Source organism: Nansenia antarctica (genome assembly GCF_963989245.1).
Source record: "Nansenia antarctica genome assembly, chromosome: 1".
Taxonomy (NCBI): Eukaryota; Metazoa; Chordata; class Actinopteri; order Argentiniformes; family Microstomatidae; genus Nansenia; species Nansenia antarctica.
Window position 1 is genome coordinate 36,388,895 of NC_137674.1, and position 21,489 is coordinate 36,410,383.

The 21,489-nt window shown below is 50.0% G+C and overlaps 1 protein-coding gene across 1 annotated transcript in view; it reads left to right on the forward strand.

Annotated features, from left to right (window-relative positions):
- syne2b (spectrin repeat containing, nuclear envelope 2b) overlaps positions 1-21,489 on the forward strand; it is a gene marked incomplete at its 5' end in the record, with an annotated part of 186,906 nt that overhangs the window by 164,606 nt on the left and 811 nt on the right. The window contains 21 exon segments of the mRNA XM_080522419.1: positions 618-721; positions 724-779; positions 2,248-2,435; positions 3,087-3,237; positions 4,936-4,962; positions 4,964-5,119; positions 7,899-8,036; positions 8,371-8,565; positions 12,504-12,566; positions 12,568-12,690; positions 12,693-12,849; positions 13,271-13,339; positions 14,552-14,682; positions 15,438-15,558; positions 16,690-16,901; positions 17,619-17,819; positions 18,560-18,688; positions 19,283-19,381; positions 19,383-19,505; positions 20,182-20,256; positions 21,103-21,146. Of these exon segments, the coding sequence (XP_080378545.1) occupies positions 618-721; positions 724-779; positions 2,248-2,435; positions 3,087-3,237; positions 4,936-4,962; positions 4,964-5,119; positions 7,899-8,036; positions 8,371-8,565; positions 12,504-12,566; positions 12,568-12,690; positions 12,693-12,849; positions 13,271-13,339; positions 14,552-14,682; positions 15,438-15,558; positions 16,690-16,901; positions 17,619-17,819; positions 18,560-18,688; positions 19,283-19,381; positions 19,383-19,505; positions 20,182-20,256; positions 21,103-21,146 (2,562 nt within the window).

The window sequence follows — 21,489 nt, forward strand, 5'->3', positions numbered from 1 at the left end:
GAGTTCTAGAAGGTGGTAGACAGTTCTAGAAGGTGGTAGATAGTTCTAGAAGGTTTGTAGAGAGTTCTAGAAGGTGGTAGGCAGTTCTAGAAGGTTGTAGACAGTTCTAGAAGGTGGTAGAGAGTTCTAGAAGGTGGCCAGTGTTTTAGGTGTCAGTCCTCAGTCCTTCGCACATTTACAGCGTACTCCATCTGGTATCTACAAGACATCATAGTGAGTGAGTGAGAGTGAAGGAGAAAATTATTGACCACTCACAGCCCCATTGAGACATTGAGGAGGATGTAGGATACGCTGCTTCCTGATGTTATTGACTGACTGACTGACAGTATTGATGTATTGATCAATGTGTGTTTTCATTGAGCCATTGAGGAGGATGGGATACTCTCCCTGATGTTATTGATTGATTGACTGACCGTATTGACGTATTGATCGATGTGAGACATTGATGAGGATGGGATACTCTTCCTGATGTTATTGATCACCTGACTGACTGACTGACCGTATTGACGTATTGAGGTATTGCTCGATGTGAGACATTGAGGAGGATCTAGGATAAGCTTCTTCCTGATGTTATTGACTGACCCTATTGACGTATTGATCGGTGTGTTTCCTCTCAGGGTGAGGAAGCTGAAGGAGACGCTGGTGACGGTGCAGCAGCTGGACAAGAACATGAGCAACCTGCGGTCCTGGCTGTCCCGCGTGGAGGCAGAGCTGGCCAAGCCGTGGTCTACAGCGTCTGCCACAGCGATGAGATCCAGAGGAAGCTGGCCGAGCAGCAGGTAGGGTACCAGAGAGAGGAGGGGGGTGAGGGAGGGGGGAGAGGGGTGGGGGAGGGAGGGAGAGGGAGGGAGGGAGGGAGGGAGAGAGGGAGGGAGGGAGGGAGGGAGAGGGAGAGAGAGAGAGGGGGAGGGAGAGGGAGGGGGAGAGACACAGAGGGAGGGAGAGGGAGAGAGGGAGGGAGGGAGGGAGAGACTGAGAATGGGTAGTTCATGAGGTCATGAGTTCAAATCCCATCTGGGAACACCACCACTAGTGTACCCTTGAGTAAGGCACTTAGCCCTAAATTACTCCATGGAGACCGTCCCTGTAATCTCTAATTGTCAGTCGTAAAAGCCTATGACATAGTTTTAAGATATATACATATATACCCACTAGATCCCTCAGGTCCTCTGGTACTGGTCTCTTGGTTGTTCCAGGGGTCCGGTCTAAGACCCATGGCGAGGCCGTTTTTACCCACTCTATGCCCTTGAGTAAGGCACTTAGCCCTAAATTACTCCAGGGAGACTGTTCCTGTAATCTGATAAAAAGAAAAGAAAAGTAGAAAAGAAAAGAAAAATGTAAATATATAGCCTCCATATCTATGTGTGTGTTAGGTCCCTAGCCCTGAGTACAAATATAGATTTACACTGTTAAGACTGTTAGATTAACACTGTTAAGTGTCACAGCTGGATGAAGAGAGAGGAAAGTGGTGCATTGTGGGAAATACACTTTAGTGAGCACTAAAGATCTCAGAGAGCCGAACAGCGTTCAGACAGGAATGGATTTTATCCTAATTAGCCGCTCCCTCTTCCCACGCTCGTAGTAGGAACAGGAGTGGGTCTGTCACGCCAGATTAAGTCCGCCTGGCCAAATAGTGTCCGTCTGATGTAATCGATGTCTTTCAAACGCTGTTGCTATGCACTTATCTAATCTTCTGGCACTTGAACAGCATTAAGGTTGACGCAGGCTCACTAGCCAGCTATAGCCTTTATGTTGTCATGACCATATTAAAACACCTGCTAGCATGCTAATTTCACACGTAATTCGCCTCGCTAATGTTACAGAGTTGGCTAGTTAACCCATATCACCAAAGTATCAGCCAAAGTAGTGATGACTAAAATTCCACAACTGGATACTACTTTGTTTCCAATCAGAGCTAGCTTACTTACTTATCAAATCTAGCTTAGTTACTTACTCAGCTTAGCTTTTATGTTTATATTTACATCATCTATTTGGCAGGACTTAATCTGACATGACAGGTCCATGCATGAGAGAGAGAGAGAGAGAGAGAGACAGAGAGAGACAGCGAGGGAGAGAGAGAGAGACAGAGAGAGAGAGAGAGAGAGAGAGACACACCTATAGGTTGTGGTTGTGGTCCTTGATGTACCGTGTATCCAGTCAGTGTGTGTGTCTGATTGTGTCTGTTGTGTGTGTGTGTGTGTGTGTGTCTGATTGTGTGTATGTGTGTGTGTGTGTGTGTGGCTGCAGAACCTGCAGAGGGACATCGAGCAGCACACGGAGGGCGTGGCGTCAGTGCTGACGCTTTGTGACGTGCTGCTGCACGATGCGGACGCATGCGGCAGCGACACAGAGAATGACTCCATCCAGCAGACCACCCGCAGCCTGGACCGGCGCTGGAGGAACATCTGCGCCATGAGCATGGAGAGGAGGATGAGGTACACACACACACACACACACAAGTCCATGGAGATGAGGATGAGGTACACACACACACACAAGTCCATGGAGAGGAGGATGAGGTGAGAGAGGCACACACACACACACACACACACACACACACACACGCATGTCCATGGAGAGGAGGATGAGGTGAGGCACACACACACACACACAAGCTTGCTCAGGAGGTAGAGACAGCGTCTAATGATCACAAGGTCGGCGGTTCAAACTCCGGCTGGCCACATGTCGAGGTGTCCTTGAGCAAGACAATAAACCGCTCCCAGTGAGCGGGCCAGCACCTTGCATGGTAGCTTGCTGCCATTGGTGTGTGCATGTGTGTGTGGATGGGTGAATGAGAGGTCGCTGTAAAGCGCATTGGAATAATGAGCTATATAAGTCAGTCCATTTACCATTTACACACACACACACCTTCGAAAGGAACAAATGTCACAGAAACAGTACTCCCTCGTGCATATTTTGTTTGCTCATGAGTGTTTCCCTGCGACCCCTCCCTCCTCCCCCAGGATCGAGGAGACATGCCGTCTGTGGTGTAAGTTCATGACTGTTTCCCTCTGACCCCTACTCCCTTCTTCCTCCTCCCTCCTCCCCCTCCCTTCTCCCTCCTCCCTCCTCCTTCCTCCTACCAGGATTGAGGAGACCTGGCGTCTGTGGTGTAAGTTTCTGGATGACTACTCTCGCTTCGAGGACTGGCTGAGGACGTCGGAGCGCACCGCCGCCAACCCGCTCTCCACTGACGTGCTCTACACCAGCGCCAAGGAGGAGCTGAAGAAGTTTGAGGTGAGCTAGAAGCTACACAACTAGCCAGCTAACTAGCCAGCTCAGTGGCCTTGCGGTTAGAGTGTCTGAGGGCGGCTGTCTCTCAGGAGGTAGAGGCTGTGTCTCTGGAGGGAGAGGCTGTGTCTCAGGAGGTAGAGGATGGTGGAGGTAGAGGCTGTGGCTCAAGAGGTAGAGGTTGTGTCTCAGGAGGTAGAGGCTGGTGGAGGTAGAGGCTATGGCTCAGGAGGTAGAGGCTGTGTCTCAGGAGGTAGAGGCTAGTTGAGGTAGGCTGTGGCTCAGGAGGTAGAGGCTGTGTCTCAGGAGGTAGAGGCTGGTGGAGGTAGAGGCTGTGTCTAATGATCCCAAAGTCAGCTGATTGGCTGTTCAAACCCTGGCTGGCCACATGTCGAGATGTCCTTGGGCAAGACACTGAACCCCAAATTGCTCCCAATGATCGGACCGGTGCCTTGCATGGTTTGCCACCATTGGTGTGTGAATGTGTGTGTGAATGTGTGTGTGAATGGGTGAATGAGAGGCCGTTGTAAAGCGCTTTGGAATAATGTGCTATATACGGTAAGTCAGTCCATTTACCATTTGAGTGTCCTGACTTCTCTCTGAGATCGGGAGGTCGTGAGTTCAATCCCCCGGCCAAGTCGTACCAAAGACTATAAAAATGGTACCCGATGCCTCCCTGCTTGGCACTCAGCATTACGGGTTTAGGGATTGGGGGGGTAAGTCCCTGCGACATACCAGCGTCATGTCCAGGGGGTGTACTTGTACACCGAGCCGCCTCACGCTACGGAAACAGGAGATAGGCTCCTGCCCCCTAAGGGCCGTTAGGCTCCAGAACCATTGGTTCTCAAGGCTTACTTAAAGTACAAAACTCTCCAAATGCTTGTGTCCTATTTCAAAAAGAAACGTCGCTGTAATCAAAATGTGTCAGGACCTTGGGAGGGCGGATTGTTCTTTAGTTTTGATCTCTGATTCTCTCGGTTTGTGCCGTTTCTGTTTGCTCTCAGGTTTGCCTGTAACTGTAGATTGTACGAAGGCTGCGCTCGGCCATCTGTGTGTGTGTGTGTGTGTGTGTGTGTGTGTGTGGATTATTGACACAGATTAGGTTCAGTAATCTGGGCTCTGCTGAAGCCCCGTCTTTTGCTTGAGAGCAGCATGGACTATCACTGTATCACATTATCACTGTGTACTGGTCCTGTTTCCTAGGGTTAGGGTTAGTCTGGTTGGCCTGCTCTTTCCAGTAAATTAGCATAAGGTTATTGACCGATCAACATACACTTCTGCCTGAATTTGAGTAAGGATTATTAGTATTAGTATTATTACTAAATGTGGCTCAGCCGGTAGAGCCGGCGTCTAATGATCTCAAGGTGGCCACGTGTAGAAGTGTCCATGAGCAAGGCACTGAACCCTTAATTGCTCCAGGGTCGCCTTCTATGACCCCTGGCCTAGCGCATAAAGTACATTTTGTTGTAGTCTGTGCAATGACAAAGGTTGAATCTTCTTCTTCTTCTTCTAAAACATAGTCTGGACCGCTATATAGCACACAATGTGTTCACATTTACATTACATTGTTGGCATTTAGCAGACGCCTTATTCCAAAGCGACTTACAATCGATACATTTGACTAAGCAAGTGAATCATCAATCGTCGTGATAGAAGAAGAAATAAATAATATTTTTCATGTGTTGCACCCCCTCCCCCCCCCAGGCGTTCCAGAGGCAGGTCCATGAGCGTTCTGACCCAGCTGGAGCTTGTGAACAAGCAGTACCGCCGCCTGGCCCGGGAGAACCGCACCGACGCGGCCAGCAAGCTGAAGGTCATGGTGCACGAGGGCAACCACCGCTGGGACGCCCTGCAGAGGAGGGTGGGGGCCGTGCTGCGGAGGCTCAAGGTAGGGGGGGGGACGCCCTGCAGAGGAGGGGGGGGGGGGGCGTGCTCACGAGGCTCAAGGTAGGGGGGGGGGGGGTCGGGGGGGGGGGTCAGGGGTCCACGAGGGCAACCAACGCTGGGACGCCCTACAGAAGAGGGTGGGGGGCCGTGCTGAGGAGGCTCAAGGTAGGGGTCAGGGGGGGTCAGGCGGGGTCGGGGGGGTCAGGTGGGGTCTGGGGGGGGGCTCTGCAGCCTGCAGAGGAGGGTGGGGGCCGTCATGGGCGGTAACAATAGCTGGTTAACCCCACCCCCAACCACTCCCCCTCTAGATTGTCAGCTGACAGCTGTCAATACTCTGTCAGTGTGATGGAATTTGGGTCATTCCAGACATGCTACCAGACATGCTATAGGACACCATATTATTCTATCATTAGCCATGGAGGAACGGTACAGAGGGGTAGACAGGGGTACAGAGGGGTAGAGGGGGGTACAGAGGGGTAGAGGGGGGTACAGAGGGGTAGTGGGGGGTACAGAGGGGTACAGAGGGGTAGTGGGGGGGTACAGAGGGGTACAGAGGGGTAGTGGGGGGTACAGAGGGGTAGAGGGGGGTACAGAGGGGTAGAGGGGGGTACAGAGGGGGACAGAGGGGTAGAGGTGGGTACAGAGGGGTAGGGGGGGTACAGAGGGGTAGAGGGGGGTGGAGAGGTCTTTAGCCTCAGTCAGGACCTAGCCTGAAGGGATGGTGATCTGGGTGGTCATCTGCGTGCTGCCTGCAGCCTCTAAACTAAGCTAAGGATTAAGGTCACTCCCCCACGGTGACAAAGCACTGACAGGGATGGTCATGTGACCAAACACAGCTGTTTCTGTTGTGACATATGGCAGGGATGGCAGTCATGTGATATATGGCAGGGGGGAGGGGCCAGATGGGAAGGATATCTGTGCTGCTTGTTTTAACACTAGAACAGCCATGGGTGGGGTCATTTGACCCTGTGAGTATTTTTTTTTTAAAGAATCTTTGCACTCGATCACATTTCAGGACCCTCCTTTCATGACTTGCCCTTGATATGTGCGTTCTATCACCCAGTGTCCTTACATTTTCAAAATCACATCAGGATAAGCTAGTATAAAGCTATTTTGCAGTGTTTCTGTGTAGGAGGCAGGCTAATTTACAAGCCGGCCAACTAGTGGTCGTTGTGTGTAAATGTACATTCTAAAGAGGTGGCTCTTCTAGTAGGTAAAACAGGTACGGCTTTTCTAGTTTTAAGATCAGATGTAAACAAAGAACCATCTGATGACTGGGTTGACTAGACCACGTGCCTGGTTCACAGCCCTGTCATCATTACATTTATTTTATTTTTTTACATTTTTGCCATTTAGCAGACGCCTTATTCCAAAGCGACATACAATCAATACATTTGACTAAGCAAGTGAATGATCAATCCACCAGTCGTAGCAGGAAGAATAATCTATCTCAGGCCAGGGGCCATTGTCTCAGTGATAGAAGGAAAAAAGGCTTATTTTTTATTTTTTTATTTTTTTATTATTATATAGAGAACAGAGAAACAGTACAACGGGGGGGGGGGGGGGGGGGGGGGAAGTAGAGTCATAGGGGACACAGTAAAGGGGAAAAGCGGGTGTCTCAGGAGACGCAGTGCTGGCGGGTAGTAGATGTCTCAGGAGGAGCAGTTAAGGTGTAACCTAAAGAGATGGGTCTTCAGTCTCCGACGGGAGATGGGTAGTGACTGCAGTTCTGACAGCCGTGGGAAGCTCATTCCACCAGCGGGGAGCCAGTGTAGTGAAGAGACGTGATCAGGCAGTGCGACTGCCATGTTGGTGTAGAGGTGGTGGGGCCGAGGGTGCCATAGCAGAGGGTGTTATAAACCAGCTACAATTTATATATTAAAGGCTGAATATAAATGTGTCTCCCTCGGCGAATGATGTGCAAATGTTTCAGTTGATTGAATCAACAGGCGTTCTACTCCAATGCTGATTGTGTCTTGATTGGAGTCCTTTGTTGCTTCATATACTGATTATTATTTTTTTATTTTATTTTTTTATCCTTTAGCAGATGCTTTTATCCAAAGTTAATTACTTTGTCTAATTACAATTAGAGATTGCAGGGACAGTCAGTACAGAAAGTAATTGAGGGCTAAGTGCCTTACTCAAGGGCACACTAGTGTGTGGTGTTCCCAAAACTCACCATCCACTAGGACTAGGCCAAGGCCACCACTACCCCAAATGTTTGATTGAAACTATCAATATCAAGGAACCGTCCCACCAGGGCAGCGACAGTGTTCCTTTATCCAGTAGAGAGAGTTCCAGAAGGTGGTAGAGAGTTCTAGAAGGTGGTAGAGAGTTATACAAGGTATAGTGGTGGTCGTGGTGGTCTAGTGGATAGTGAGTTGGGTAGTGAGGTGGTCTAGTGGATAGTGAGTGGATAGTGAGGTGGTCTAGTGGATAGTGAGTTGGACTTGGGATCGGAAGGTTGTGAGTTCAAATCCCGCCTGAAGCCACACCACTACTAGTGTGCCCTTGGGTAAGGAACTTAGCCCTCAGTTACTCCAGGGGGAATGTCCCTGTAATTCGTAATTGTAAGTCGCTTTGGATAAAAGCGTCTGCTAAATGACAAAATTATTAAAATTATTTAAATTACAAGGTGGTCTGCCCTGTAGATCTGTGCTCTACCTCTCTATGGCCTGTATATCTGTGCTCTACCTCTCTATGGCCTGTATATCTGTGCTCTACCTCTCTATGGCCTGTATATCTGTGGTCTACACCTCCATGTTGGTTTCCTCCGGCAGCACTTCACGTCTCAGCGGGAGGACTTCGAGGGTACGCGGGAGGGCATCCTGGTCTGGCTGACGGAGATGGACCTGCAGCTCACCAACGTGGAGCACTTCTCTGAGAGCGACATAGAGGACAAGATGAGGCAGCTCAACGTAAGTCTGGCCAGCACAGTCATTCAGTCAGTCAGTCATTCAGTCAGTCAGTCATTCAGTCAGTCATTCTGTCAGTCAGTCATTCAGTCATTCAGTCATTCAGTCAGTCAGTCAGTCAGTCTATCCATCTCTCCTTGTTCTGTTCCCAACTCTCTCCACCTCAACTGTATCACATATCATATTAGTCTTTGCTTGATATGTTATGTAGACAGTGACTATGTCCTGTTGATAGCTGATCTCTCACTCTCTCTCTCCCTCCCCCTCCTTCCCCCCCCCCCTCTCTCTCCTCCCCCCCTCCCTCCCCCTTCTCCTCCCCTCCCCTTCCCTCCCCCAGGGTTTCCAGCAGGAGATAACCCTCAACACCAACAAGATCGACGCCCTGATCGTGTTTGGGGAGAACCTGATCCAGAAGAGCGCCCCCCTGGACGCGGTGCTGATAGAGGACGAGCTGGAGGAGCTGCACTCCTACTGCCAGGAGGTGTTCGGACGCGTGGCGCGCTTCCACCACCGCCTCACCACCCGCCGCCCGGTAGGGAGGGAGGGAGGGAGGGGGAGGGAGGGAGGGAGGGAGAGAGAGGGAGGGGGAGGGAGGGAGAGAGGGAGGGAGGGAGGGAGAGAGAGGGAGAGTGGTGGAGGGAAGGAGGGAGAGAGAGGGAGAGAGGGAGGGGGAGGGAGGGAGGGAGAGAGGGAGGGGGAGAGAGGGAGGGGGAGGGAAGGAGGGAGAGAGGGAGGGAGGGAGGGAGAGAGGGAGGGGGAGGGAGGGAGGGAGAGAGAGGGAGGGAGAGAGGGAGGGGGAGGGAAGGAGGGAGAGAGAGGGGGGAGAGAGGGAGGGAGAGAGGGAGGGAGAGAGGGAGGGGGAGAGAGGGAGGGGGAGGGAAGGAGGGAGAGAGGGAGGGAGAGAGGGAGGGGGAGGGAGGGAGAGAGAGGGAGGGAGAGAGGGAGGGGGAGGGAAGGAGGGAGAGAGAGGGAGGGAGAGAGGGAGGGAGAGGGGGAGGGAGGGAGGGAGCGAGAGAGAGAGAGGGAGGGAGAGAGGGAAGGAGGGAGAGAGAGGGAGGGAGAGAGAGGGAGGGGGAAGGAGGGAGAGAGAGGGAGGGAGAGAGGGAGGGGGAGGGAGGGAGAGAGGGGGGAGGGAGGGAGGGGGAGGGAGGGAGGGAGAGAGGGAGGGGGAGGGAAGGAGGGAGAGAGGGAGAGGGAGCGGGAGAGAGGGAGGGAGAGAGGGAGGGAGGAGCTGCACTCCTACTGCCAGGAGGTGTACGGACGTGTGGCATGCTTCCACCACCGCCTCACCACCCGCTGCCCGGTAGGGAGGGAGAGAGAGGGAGGGAGGGAGGGAGGGAGAGAGAGAGAGAGAGAGAGAGGGAGGGAGGGAGAGGGAGGAGCTGCACTCCTACTGCCAGGAGGTGTTCAGACCGGTCACATGCTTCCACCACCGCCTCACCACCCGCCGCCCGGTAGGGAGGGAGGGAGGGATTGAGGGAGGGAGAGAGGAGCTGCACTCATACTGCCAGGAGTTGTTCGGACGGTGAGAGGGAGGGAGGGAGAGAGAGACAGAGAGAGACAGAGAGAGAGAGACAGAGAGAGACAGAGACAGACAGAGACGGTCGGTTAGTGGGTCGCCATGAAAACTGCACCTATAGCAGTAGTTCTCAAACCTCTCCTCGGGGACCCCCAGCAATTATGATTTGTACTTGATTAGTTGAATCAGTTGTGCTGGTGGTGGAACAGATCAGATATGTGGAGTGGCTGGGGGTCCCCGAGGAGAGGGTTGAGAACCTCTGACCTACAGTACCAGTCAAAAGTTTGGACACACCTCTTCTTATTCAATGGTTTTTTCGTTGTCTGGTACTTGTACTCTGCAATGACAATAAAGTTGAATCTAATCTAATCTAATCATAACCTCCTACACCACATAACTCTCGCTCTGTGTCCATATTACTGTATTTATTTAACATGACATCAGCATTTTAACTTTAATTTTTTATATTAAGTCATCGATAATGACGTTAATACTCAAATTAAAGCAGCTTTTGGGTCCGCCCGGCTTAAGTGGTTTAACTGTATGCCCAGACACATTTGCATTCATTTCATCCCTTCATTAGCATCCTGCTAATGAAACTAGTCATGCATTACACAGGTGGTGTGTGTCTCGACCCAAGTGAACTTTGCTATCTGCTCCTCGCCCATTTATATTAAGCAAAGTTGGCATAAGACACTAGCTTACTGAGCAGCACCAACCAGTACCACACACAGGGCCTTTCAGAATCAGAGCCTGTGGCTCAGGAGGTAGAGGCTGGTGGAGGTAGAGGCTGTGGCTCAGGAGGTAGAGGCTGGTGGAGGTAGAGGCTGTGGCTCAGGAGGTAGAGCCGGCGTCTTATGATCGCAAGGTCGACAGATCGGTGGTTCGATCCCCGGCTGGCCACGTGTCGCGGAGTCCTTGGGCAAGACACTGAACTCCAAATCGCTCCCAATGAGCGGGCCGGCACCTTGCATGGTAGCTTGCCGCCTTTGGTGTGTGAATGTGTGTGTGAATGGGTGAATGCAGTGGCGGGCGGTGCATTTCACACCTAGGCCTTCAGTGATGTCCGACACATTCCTACCTGAATTATTCTACCTCTTAATACCATCGTTATGACGCCATGGCTCTAGAAACTAGACAGAAACACAGTATAACCGGGCGTTGCATCACCTTAACATAGTCAGACAAGTACAACAGAGTTATATTAATATTTCCGAAGCATTTTTAATCAATAAATCCGCATTTACAATGAAGAGTGTTAAACTAACATCTTTAAGATCGCTACATTACCCACGTCTGTCGTCTCGTCCACCATAATAGCGACAAAGGGTGCCCTTTTTAATCTCCATTTTGATCTCTTCTTCCATCACTTCAGCAATAGCAAAAATCAGGTCGTTTTGTATTTTGCCTGACGTCCCAGTAAACACTTTGTTTGTGGACAGGTGGTAATGTAAATCTGGGTTGTTTTCAGCCAGAAAAGAAAGAAGCTCAACGTAGTTTCCTCTGTTTGTGGACTTGGCGCTTTCATTGTGTCCCCTAAATGAAAGTTATTGTTTACCCAAAAACAGGACACAATCGATCAGTATTAACGATCAGTCAACGAAAGCTTTCGTTGTGAGGCTCCGTTTCCCTGCGCACTTTCAAAAGTTTCACATCTACCGGCATAGTTCCGCATCTCAATAGTGAATATCAATAGTGCGTATCAATAGTGCGTAGCAATAGTGCGTATCCAATCAAAAGACGTGCTGGGTGCTGACATCATTGAGCCTTACAGCAGGCGCCGTTGTTGCTTTTGCTCGCATCTACGTAGGTTTACTAGGAACGCCACAGGTTTTCTCGTTCCAATGTTAAGTTACAGGTCGAATCCGCAGCACCGTTTAATGTGAAGGCGGGCAGATTTTTGAGCCCCCTAGCAACACATTTTGATTGGATAAAAGCTCTAACATAAAGGCCAGCCCTCCAAATCTCAATCGGAGACTGGAAGCAGCGCAACCAAGAGGAAAGCTATGAAATGAAGAGAATAGACTATGGGGAATCATTAATACATATTTGTGGAAAATATATATTAAAACAAAATGTATATTCTGATGATGTTTAGGCCAGCAGAGAAGGCCTTGCTGGCCCTGACGGCACACCACTGGGTGAATGAGAGGCCATTGTAAAGCGCTTTGGAATAAGGCGCTATAAAAGTCAGTCCATTTAGAACCAGGCATTGCTATCACCTGTTTGTAAGATATTGTTTATGTTTTCTAAAGCCTGGTACAACATAAAGATAATCTCGCAGATTTTGGCCCGATTTCCCCCTCGATTTCCAAGGACAGCAAACGCCCGATTTTCGGATGGCTCTAAAGATTATCCTACAAGATTATCCTGTGGTGTGAGGTGTGTTAAGAGTCAATTTCTCCCGACAATCTGCTTGGAAAATGGTCGGGGCCGACGATCGTAAATATTAAACGTGTTCAATATTTACAATAAAAAATCCTCTTGTGTGTGGGCGATTCCCGAGTCTGATTGTGACGTGGAATGGAATGTAGCCAATCAACAAGCAAGCTGACTGACGCGTCTTCTTCTTTTCGTGCTTCTGCAATTTATTTCCCCTGTTGCACATGGCTGCCTCGTTCAGGTCAGTCAGGGTACTACTACCCTGATCACGCGAGATTTCTGGCTTGGGGGACGAGACTCTCGACTGTCGTAGGACAGATCTTTATGTATGTGGTGTGCTGTATTGGGAATATTGGAGCACACCACACACAATACGATTAAAACTGTTCAATCCATGATTTTCTATCTTCATGTGTGGGGTCTCTCTCAGATAAAACATCTGTTAAGATTTTCTTTATGTGTTAAGAAAATCTGTTAAGAAAATCTTTATGTGTGTACCAGGCTTTAGTTTCATCATATTTGGAAATGATATGGATATAGGAATGACTGTCTGTCCCATCCCCCCCTAGGTCCTGGAGGAGGAGAGAGACCTGTCTGACAGAGACACGGACATGGAGGACTCTGCTGAGCTGGGAGCGGGGGGGCGGGGGCTCCTGGAGGGAGGAGGAGGAGGAGGACGACGATGAGGAGAAGGAGGAGGACGAGGGTCTGACCCGGGGGGGGGGGGAGGGGGCGGCGGGGGGGCGGCAGGCCTCGTGTGCCACCACCTCCTGGCACCCCCCCTGGAGCGGTCGGGTCGGGAGACCCCTGTGAGTGTGGACTCCATCCCTCTGGAGTGGGACCACACGGTGGACGTGGGGGGGTCGTCATCACACGAGGACGACGAGGACGCCCCCTTCTACAGCGCCCTGTCAGGTAATCCCCCCCCGCTCATCCCTGTCTGTCTGTCCCCCCCCCCCCCCCCCTCAGCCCTGTCAGGTACATGTCTGCCCCCCCCTCTCAGCCCTGGGCTGGTCTGTCTCTCTCTCTGTCTTTCTCTCTCTCTCTCTCTCTCTCTGTCTCTCTCTCCCTCTTCCACTCTCTCTCTGTCTCTCTCTGTCTCTCTCTCTCTCTCTCTCTCTCTCTCTCTCTCTCTCTCTCTCTCTCTCTCTCAACCTCCTTTGACTCCCCTTCCTCTCTCCCTCCCTCCATCCCCCCCTCTCCTCTCTCTCTCTCTCTCTCTCTCTCTCTCTCTCTCTCTCTCTCTCTCTCTCTCTCTCTCTCTCTCTCTCTCTCTCTCTCACTCCCTCCCTCCCTCCCACCCCCCTCTCCATTGACTGCCCTTCCTTTCTTGCAGATGTAGAGGTCACAGAGAGCTCAGGGGCGTTTGTTAAGGCGACAGCCAGAGCTCTGAGGGCAGCGGAGGGTACATCGGGTAGGCCCTCTGCCTCCTGCATGTGTCTGCTCTGACATGAGCCTCTGGCCTGAACTGGCATGACCCCCCCAAACATGACCCCCCCAAGCCATCCACCTCCAAACATGACCCCCCCCCCCCCAAACATGACCCCCCCAAACCATCCACCTCCAAACATGACCCCCCCCCAAACATGACCCCCCCAAACCATCCACCTCCAAACATGACCCCCCCCCAAACATGACCTGCCCAAACCATCCACCTCCAAACATGACCCCCCCCAAACATGAACCCCCCACTATATGTAAAGCACTTTGAATTGCCCCTGTTGTATGAAATGTACTATACTAATAAACTTGCCTTGCCTTGCCCAAACATGAACCCCCAAACCATCCAACCCAAAATAATCCAACCCCAAACCATCCAAACCCCATCCTCATCCTTTGCCTGCGTTCGTAAATTCGCTCTGGAAATCTGACCAGCACTCATGGAATGCCTCTTGTCCAATCAAATTACTTGGTCCCTTTATGACGTTGAACCCACAATCTACAGTCCTTAACCACCTACACACACCACCTGCATCTGCATCTGTTCACAGTGTTACACCGCATGACAACGGCTCACTGGATGACGTTTTGCAGCCATTTTGTTTCCTGAGTTTGGTTTGTGCATGTTTCAACTGTCATGGCGTCTCCTTTGATATATCAACTGTTTGACACCATGAAGTGAGTGTAAATGTGACACGTTTTAATGCTTTGGTCCTCATGTCGGGATCTGATGTAATGATCAGACTTTTCTTAGATTTTTTTTTTATACATTTCAGCGTTGTTGAAAATCAACGACACATCGCTAGTCAACTAACGCAGCTTGTTTTGTGAGCCTGCTAACATTGTAGAGTAGTGTTATAGTTAACTAGGTAGCAGTGGGGGGATTACTCACCCAATCCATTACATTGCAGTATTATGGCTTGACTAGCGAGTTTGTGTTGTGATTCGTATTTCCATATTTCCGTAGTTCCGTCTTTCAAAAGAAAAGTCAGAACATTTTGATTGGTTGCCGACATGCGGACCAAATGATCAGACTGTGTGACAAATGTTTAAGACCCTCCGTTCTGCCTCAGAGTGGTTGAATAAGCCCAGGGATGTCCTCTGACTGCCCTGTGATGAACCTGGCTGAGGGTCTGACTCTCTGTCTTCCCCCCCCCATTTCTTTTCGTTCTTCCAGTGAAGTCTGTGACAGACCCCCCCAACTGGCACTCCCCAGAGCCCCAGGATAGGAAGCGTGTCCCCCGGGGCCTGGGGTCCTCGCCCCCCCACCCCACCACCACCAGCACCCCCTTCCACCAGCAGGGCTACGTAAGTACACTGACCACCACCGACTTGCATAAACACACACACACACACACACACACGTTGCTGTGGTTCTAGATGAGGAGGGGTAATATTGCTCTGGCGCAGGAAGTAGAGCCGGCGTCTAATGATCGCAAGGTTGGCAGATTGGCGGTTCGATCCCCGGCTGGCCACATGTCGAGGTGTCCTTGGGCAAGACACTGAACCCCAAATTGCTCCCAATGAGCGGGCCGGCACCTTGCATGGTGGCTTGTCGCCATTGGTGTGTGAATGGGTGTGTGAATGGGTGAATGAGAGGCCGTTGTATAGCGCTTTGGAATAAGAAGCTATATTTAGTCAGTCCATTTAATATTGGTAGTCTCCTGTCTGTTAAAATACACTTCATTTTTTATTGTTCGTTTTATCTTGAACGAGTACTCGTTTTTATTGGATCAAAGTTTGATTGTATTGTTGTAAGTCTCTTTGGACAAAGGCGTCTGCTAAATGCCCTGAATGTAAGAATGTAAACATGTAAATGTAGTAAAGCTGTGTGTTCGGTCTCATTGACCCAGGCCAGGCTGATGCAGGAGTGTAACCATCGTAACGTTGTGTGTTGGGTCTCCAGGCCAGGCTCATGCAGGAGTGTAACCATAGTTACGTTGTGTGTTGGGTCTCCAGGCCAGGCTCATGCAGAAATAACCATAGTAAGGTTGTGTGTTGGGTCCCCAGGCTAGACTCATGCAGGAGTGTAACCATAGTAATGTTGTGTGTTGGGTCTCCAGGTCAGGCTGATGCAGGAGTGCAGCGGCAGCATCAACAGCGTCAAGAGGGTCCAACTGATCCTGAACGACGAGGAGCTGGAGGACCAGGGCCTGACCCTGAGCACCGCTGACCCACAGACAGGTATGTGTCTCACTGCAGACCCACAGACAGGTACCTGTCTCACTGCAGACCCACAGACAGGTACTTTCTTAAAACAAGTATAAACAAGCATATACGTATGTGACAGCTGCTGGTGAAAAGTGCAACCAGTAGCTGAAGTCATTTTTCCGTTTTTTACATGTGCTTAAACTACAGATTGTAAGCTTTCAAATGATGTGTCATATATTGAAATCTGAGAAAAATGTGACACGACAGGCGTATTTGAATGTTGGTACACCTCAAACACTGAATGGGAGAAAAGTGACTCTAAACGCAGCCACAGCTACAAACGCTGCTAACAGCTAGCGGCTAACAGTGATACATCGCTACGAACGTCTAACTGCGTTTTTATAACATCACAACATGCTGAGAGAACATCGACATGCTACACATAACTACACATAATTAGAGGAACACACAGTCCTTGCTTTTGAACGTCCTAAAACGAAAGTATGTTTACAAGTCAAGTCTCACTTACCGGTAGCCTCCGGCAAACGAAAAACTAAATAAGTATTTAGTGATCGTTAGACTCTGTTGTTTATTATATCGAGTGGGTAATAAAAAAATAAAAAAAATATTATTGACACAATAAGTTTCACTTTCACTTTTTTACCCCTTCGAGTGAGCATGTGGTTTGCATGTTCACCAGTCGCAGTCACATATCGCCTTGATTTAAGATATTTCATCTTACTTAGATGTTCTTTATGCAGTGGCAGTGACACTCATCCACAGCCTTTTCTGTGTTCTACGTATGAGGTCATGTAGTAAACGTGTTATGGTTGTAATCATCAAGTGTGTCTGTGTTGTGATGTATAGGCGTGATCGAGCGTTTCTATGTTGTGACGTATATCTGCAGGCGTGATCGAGCGTGTTGTGTGTTGTGATGTCATATCTGCAGGCGTGATCGAGCGTGTTGTGTGTTGTGATGTCATATCTGCAGGCGTGATCAAGCGTTTCTGTGTTGTGATGTCATCAACAATGTCATCAACAACAAGAACAACAACAACACCAACAACCTCTCTCTTCCTCTCTCTCTCTCTCTCTCTCTCTCTCTCTCTCTCTCTCTCTCTCTCTCCCCCTCTCTTCCTCCTCTCTCTCTCTCTTCCTGTGCAGGTGTGATTGAGCGCTGGGAGCTGCTCCATGCCCAGGCCCTCAGTGATGAGCTGTGCATCAAACAGGACCTGCAGCAGTGGCAGAAGCTGACCTCTGACCTGGGGGACATCACAGGCTGGCTGAACCAGGTGCTGCCCGAGCTGGAGGGGCTGCAGAGGCTGGCGCCCGCAACCAGCATCCACGACATGGAGGGTAACATAGGGAGGCTCAAGGTAAGGGGTCAGGGGTCAGGGAGGGAGGGGAGGGGAGAGGAGGAGAGGAGAGGAGAGGGAGAGAGAGAGAGAGAGAGAGAGAGGGGGGAGGGGAGAGGAGGCTCAAGGTAAGGACGACAGGGAGGGTAATGCCCCTATACTGTGTCTCCTAAGATTCCTACTTCCCCACTTATACTGTTTCTCCTGTGTCTATAAAAAAAACATTATTTCTATCACGACGACTGTCAATGGCCGCTGGCCTGAGCTAGATTACTCTTCCTGCAACGACTGGTGAATTGGTTCACTTGCTTAGATAAATGTATCGCTTTGGAATAAGGCGTCTGCTAAATGCCAAAAATGTAAATGTAATGCATACATTTTTATGCTTCATTTTGTAGCCAATCAAAGTATTGTTGCTAGGTAAATACCAGGGCACCAATGTACCAACAACAAAGCTCTCCTCCTATTAGTAAAACAGATGACTGCATCTAACAATCCATTATCCTTGATTTAGTGGCAAACAAGCAAATCGTGTTAATTTTGTTGTTAGTCTCTTACTTGTTTTGCAGTGTGTAGAATGTGATCCAAACTGTCTCTCTCTCTCTCTTTCTCTCTCTCTCTCTCTCTCTCTCTCTCTCTCTCTCTCTCTCTCTCTCTCTCTCTCTGTCTCTCTGTCTCTCTCTCTTCCTCCTCTCCCTCCCTCCCTCTCTCTCTCTCTCTCTCTCTCTCTCACTATAGGAGATGCAGAAGACGTTCAGCCGTTACAAGTCTCTGATGATCTCCATCAACCTGAGCGGTCGCAGCTTCCAGCAGGGCGACAGCACGGAGCTGCAGGAGCTGCAGCAGGGCATGCGTCTGGCCAACCACAGCTGGACGAAGGCATGCGCTGGCCTGGAGAGCTGGGAGGGCCGGCTGCACAGCGCACTGATGCAGTGTCAGGTGAGGACGACAACATGCTGTCTATCTATCTATCTATCTATCTATCTATCTATCTGTCTGCCTGTCTGTCTGTCTGCCTGCCTGTCTGCCTGTCTGCCTGTCTGTCTGTCTGTTTGTCTGTCTGTCTGTCTGTCTATCTATCTATCTATCTACCTCTCTATCTATCTACCTCTCTACCTATCTACTTACCTACCTATCTATCTAAACCCATACTGATATAAACTATGGACTAGATAGAATATCTCTCTGACCCTTTAACCTCTTTAACCTCTGTCTGTCTGTCTGTCTATCTATCTATCTATCTATCTATCTATCTATCTGTCTGTCTGTCTGTCTGTCTGTCTGTCTGTCTCTGTCTCTCTCTGTCTGTCTCTGTCTGTCTGCCTCTGTCTGTCTCTGTCTGTCTCTGTCTGTCTCTGCCTGTCTGCCTGTCTGCCTGGCTGCCTGGCTGCCTGTCTGCCTGTCTGTCAGCCTGTCTGTCTGTCTGCCTGTCTGCCTGTCTGCCTGTCTGCCTGTCTGCCTGTCTGCCTGTCTGCCTGTCTGCCTGTCTGCCTGTCTGCCTGTCTGTCTGTCTGTCTGCCTACCTACCTACCTACCTACCTCTCTATCTATCTATCTACCTATCTACTTACCTACCTATCTATCTAAACCCATACTGATATAAACTATGGACTTCACTAGATAGAATATCTCTCTGACCCTTTAACCTCTTTAACCTTTGACCCCTACTCTACTTCCAGGAGTTCCATGAGACGCTGCACTCCATGCTGCTGTGGCTGGCCCGGGCAGAGAACACGCGCTTCGCTGTTAACATCCATGACCGCTTCGCCACCCACGCTGTCCTGCTGGGGCACAGGGACACGCTGATGGTGAGACGGACAGACAGACAGACAGACAGACAGACAGACAGATAGATAGATAGACACGCTCATGGTGAGAGAGGGGATTCAACCTATAAACACAGTTTAAACACAGCAGTTACAGGTTAAGGGCCTTGCTCAAGGGCACAACGGCAGTGGTAGCCACCTTAGACATGATGCCAGCAACCCTCCAGTCACCAGCAGAGAAAGGCAATACTGTACAATTAGTGGACGCAATGATGTGTCACATGCAGAGACATTGTAACTGAGCATGTCATAGTGTTTCTTTCAATCGTGAAATCGTTCTTTCACAAAGAGTTGAAATCTCTGTAGTCCTAATCACCTGCTGTCAGCTGAGGCCCATTTACATTGACATCTTTGACATTTAGCAGACACCTTTATCCAAAGCGACTTACAATAAATACATTTATCTAAATAAGTGAATCTATCCACCAGTCATCATAAGAAAAAGTAATATATGCTCAGTCCAGGGGGCCATTGGCAGTCACAATGCTAGAAGAAGGAAGAATTAGGATTTAATTTTCTATTTTAAAAAAGAGATGAGGAGGTCTTAGTTAAGGTGTGCTCTCTTGCGCCCCCCAGGCTCTGGAGGAGGAGTTGCGGGGCCGCCAGAGGCAGGTGTCTTCCCTGCAGGAGATCTCCTCCCAGCTGCTCCTGGAGGCCGCGGGGGAGGACAGCGTGGAGGGGGGGAGGGGGGGGGGAGGACAGCCTGGAGGCCAAGGAGAAGGTCCACGTCATCAGCAACAAGCTCCGCCTCCTGCTGCGCCAGGTCGCCAATGACCTCCACCTGCTGCAAGGACGCCTGGTAGGTCATCACACACACACCCCCCCCGCCCTCACACACCCTCCCCCACCCTCCCCCACTCTCCCCCACCCTCACCCACTCTCCCCCGCCCTCACTCACCCTCACATACCCTGATACACCCTCACAGACCCTCATACACCCTCACACACCATCACACACCCTCTCACACCCTCCCACACCCTCACACACACCCTCCCCCATCCTCACACACACCCTCCCCCATCCTCATACACCCTCCCCCGCCCTCACACACACCCTCCCCCATCCTCATACACCCTCCCCCGCCCTCACACACACCCTCCCCCATCCTCATACACCCTCCCCCGCCCTCACACACCCTCCCCCGCCCTCACACACCCTCCTCTACACTCACCCTCACTCACCCTCACTCACCCTCATCCACTCCACCCCGCCCTCCCCCACCCTCCCCACCCATCACCCTTATCCTTTACCAGACCCTGTCACAATTAAGCAATGGTGTTATGTTTTCATACCCCCCCCCCCCCCCTCCTCCTCTCGACTGAAAGTCCCACCCCGTTCTGTTGTCATGTCATCAGAGTGTTTTGTGGAACGGGTTGATGGTGGTGAATATTGTTGTTGCGGGAGGTGAACACAGGAGGGGTCAGGAGAGTTTAGGCCGATTGGGTTTGACCAGTATTGTTTTGTTCTGTCTCAGGAATCCTGTCCAACCGGCTCTGAGATAGACAGCGTGGGCCTGGGAGCGCTGGGCTCTCCACACGTACACAACAAGGTACACTACAGTCTCAGTCTCACATGTTTGCTAGCTGGTGGTGGAACAGAGTCAATGCAAACAGGTCTAGTCCAATTTTACAAAGTCCAACAGTTCAACTCTAGACTATTTTACTGGCTGTTACCAAAGAATTGTGGAAGATTGACAAGATAAGCTAACTTCATTATGTAGTGGTAGAAGGTGGTAGAGAGTTCTAGAAGGTGGTGGAGAGTTCTAGAAGGTGGTAGAGAGTTCTAGAAGGTGGTAGAGTTATAGAAGGGGGGAGAGAGTTCTAGAAGGTGGTAGAGAGTTCTAGAAGGTGGTAGAGTTATAGAAGGGGGGAGAGAGTTCTAGAAGGAGGTAGAGAGTTCTAGAAGGTGGGAGAGAGTTCTAGAAGGTGGTAGAGAGTTCTAGAAGGTGGTAGAGAGTTAGAGAAGGTGGGAGACGGTTATAAAAGGTTGTAGAGAGTTCTAGAAGGTTCGAGAGTTCTAGAAGGTGGCCAGTGTTCTTCTGGTTACATTGTCTGAGTAGAGCAGAACTTGCTATGTTGAATTAAGGTCCTTTTTCCCATATGCAACTATTGTTAACCAAGTATCATACCATTTACCATCGTTCCCAGAAAGGACTCATGGTTGGTCTGCTGCAGTACAACAAACCCAGAGGGAACAATTGACTCTAATTGACTCTCTTACGTTTTGATAACATCCTGTCATCTCTGGCAGTGAAACACCAAATGAAACAATCAATGGTTCGATCCGATGTAATAGCTCCATGTAAATGGTTGTAATGCTGTTTGTGTTTGTACACACAATTACTTTACTCACAGGAAAAAAAACATTTTAATGTTTTAATGGTTTGTGTGTGTAGGAGAAAGCTGAGACGGCAGCGGCTGAGGTCCGATCCCCTGGAAGGTACGTGATGCACGTACTATGTACTATCTATCTGCAACAAGGCAGCTCCCAAAAACAAGGGGAAAAAAGCAATAGAATGGGGGAAATATTACTTAAAATAAACAAAATAATCTCTCAACAGAACAGGAACATTTCACATGCCAAGATTGTCTTAAAACAAGTAAAATATATCTTAAAACTAGTTCAGTCAGACGAAAACAAGCATAATATTGCCTTGATTTAAGATATGTAATCTTACTTAGATTTAGTTTCTGTACTGTGAATGAATGTGTGTCTCTGCCTCAGTCCCAACCTCAATGACTGGACCTAAGTCTGTCTGCTTGTTCACACACACACACACACA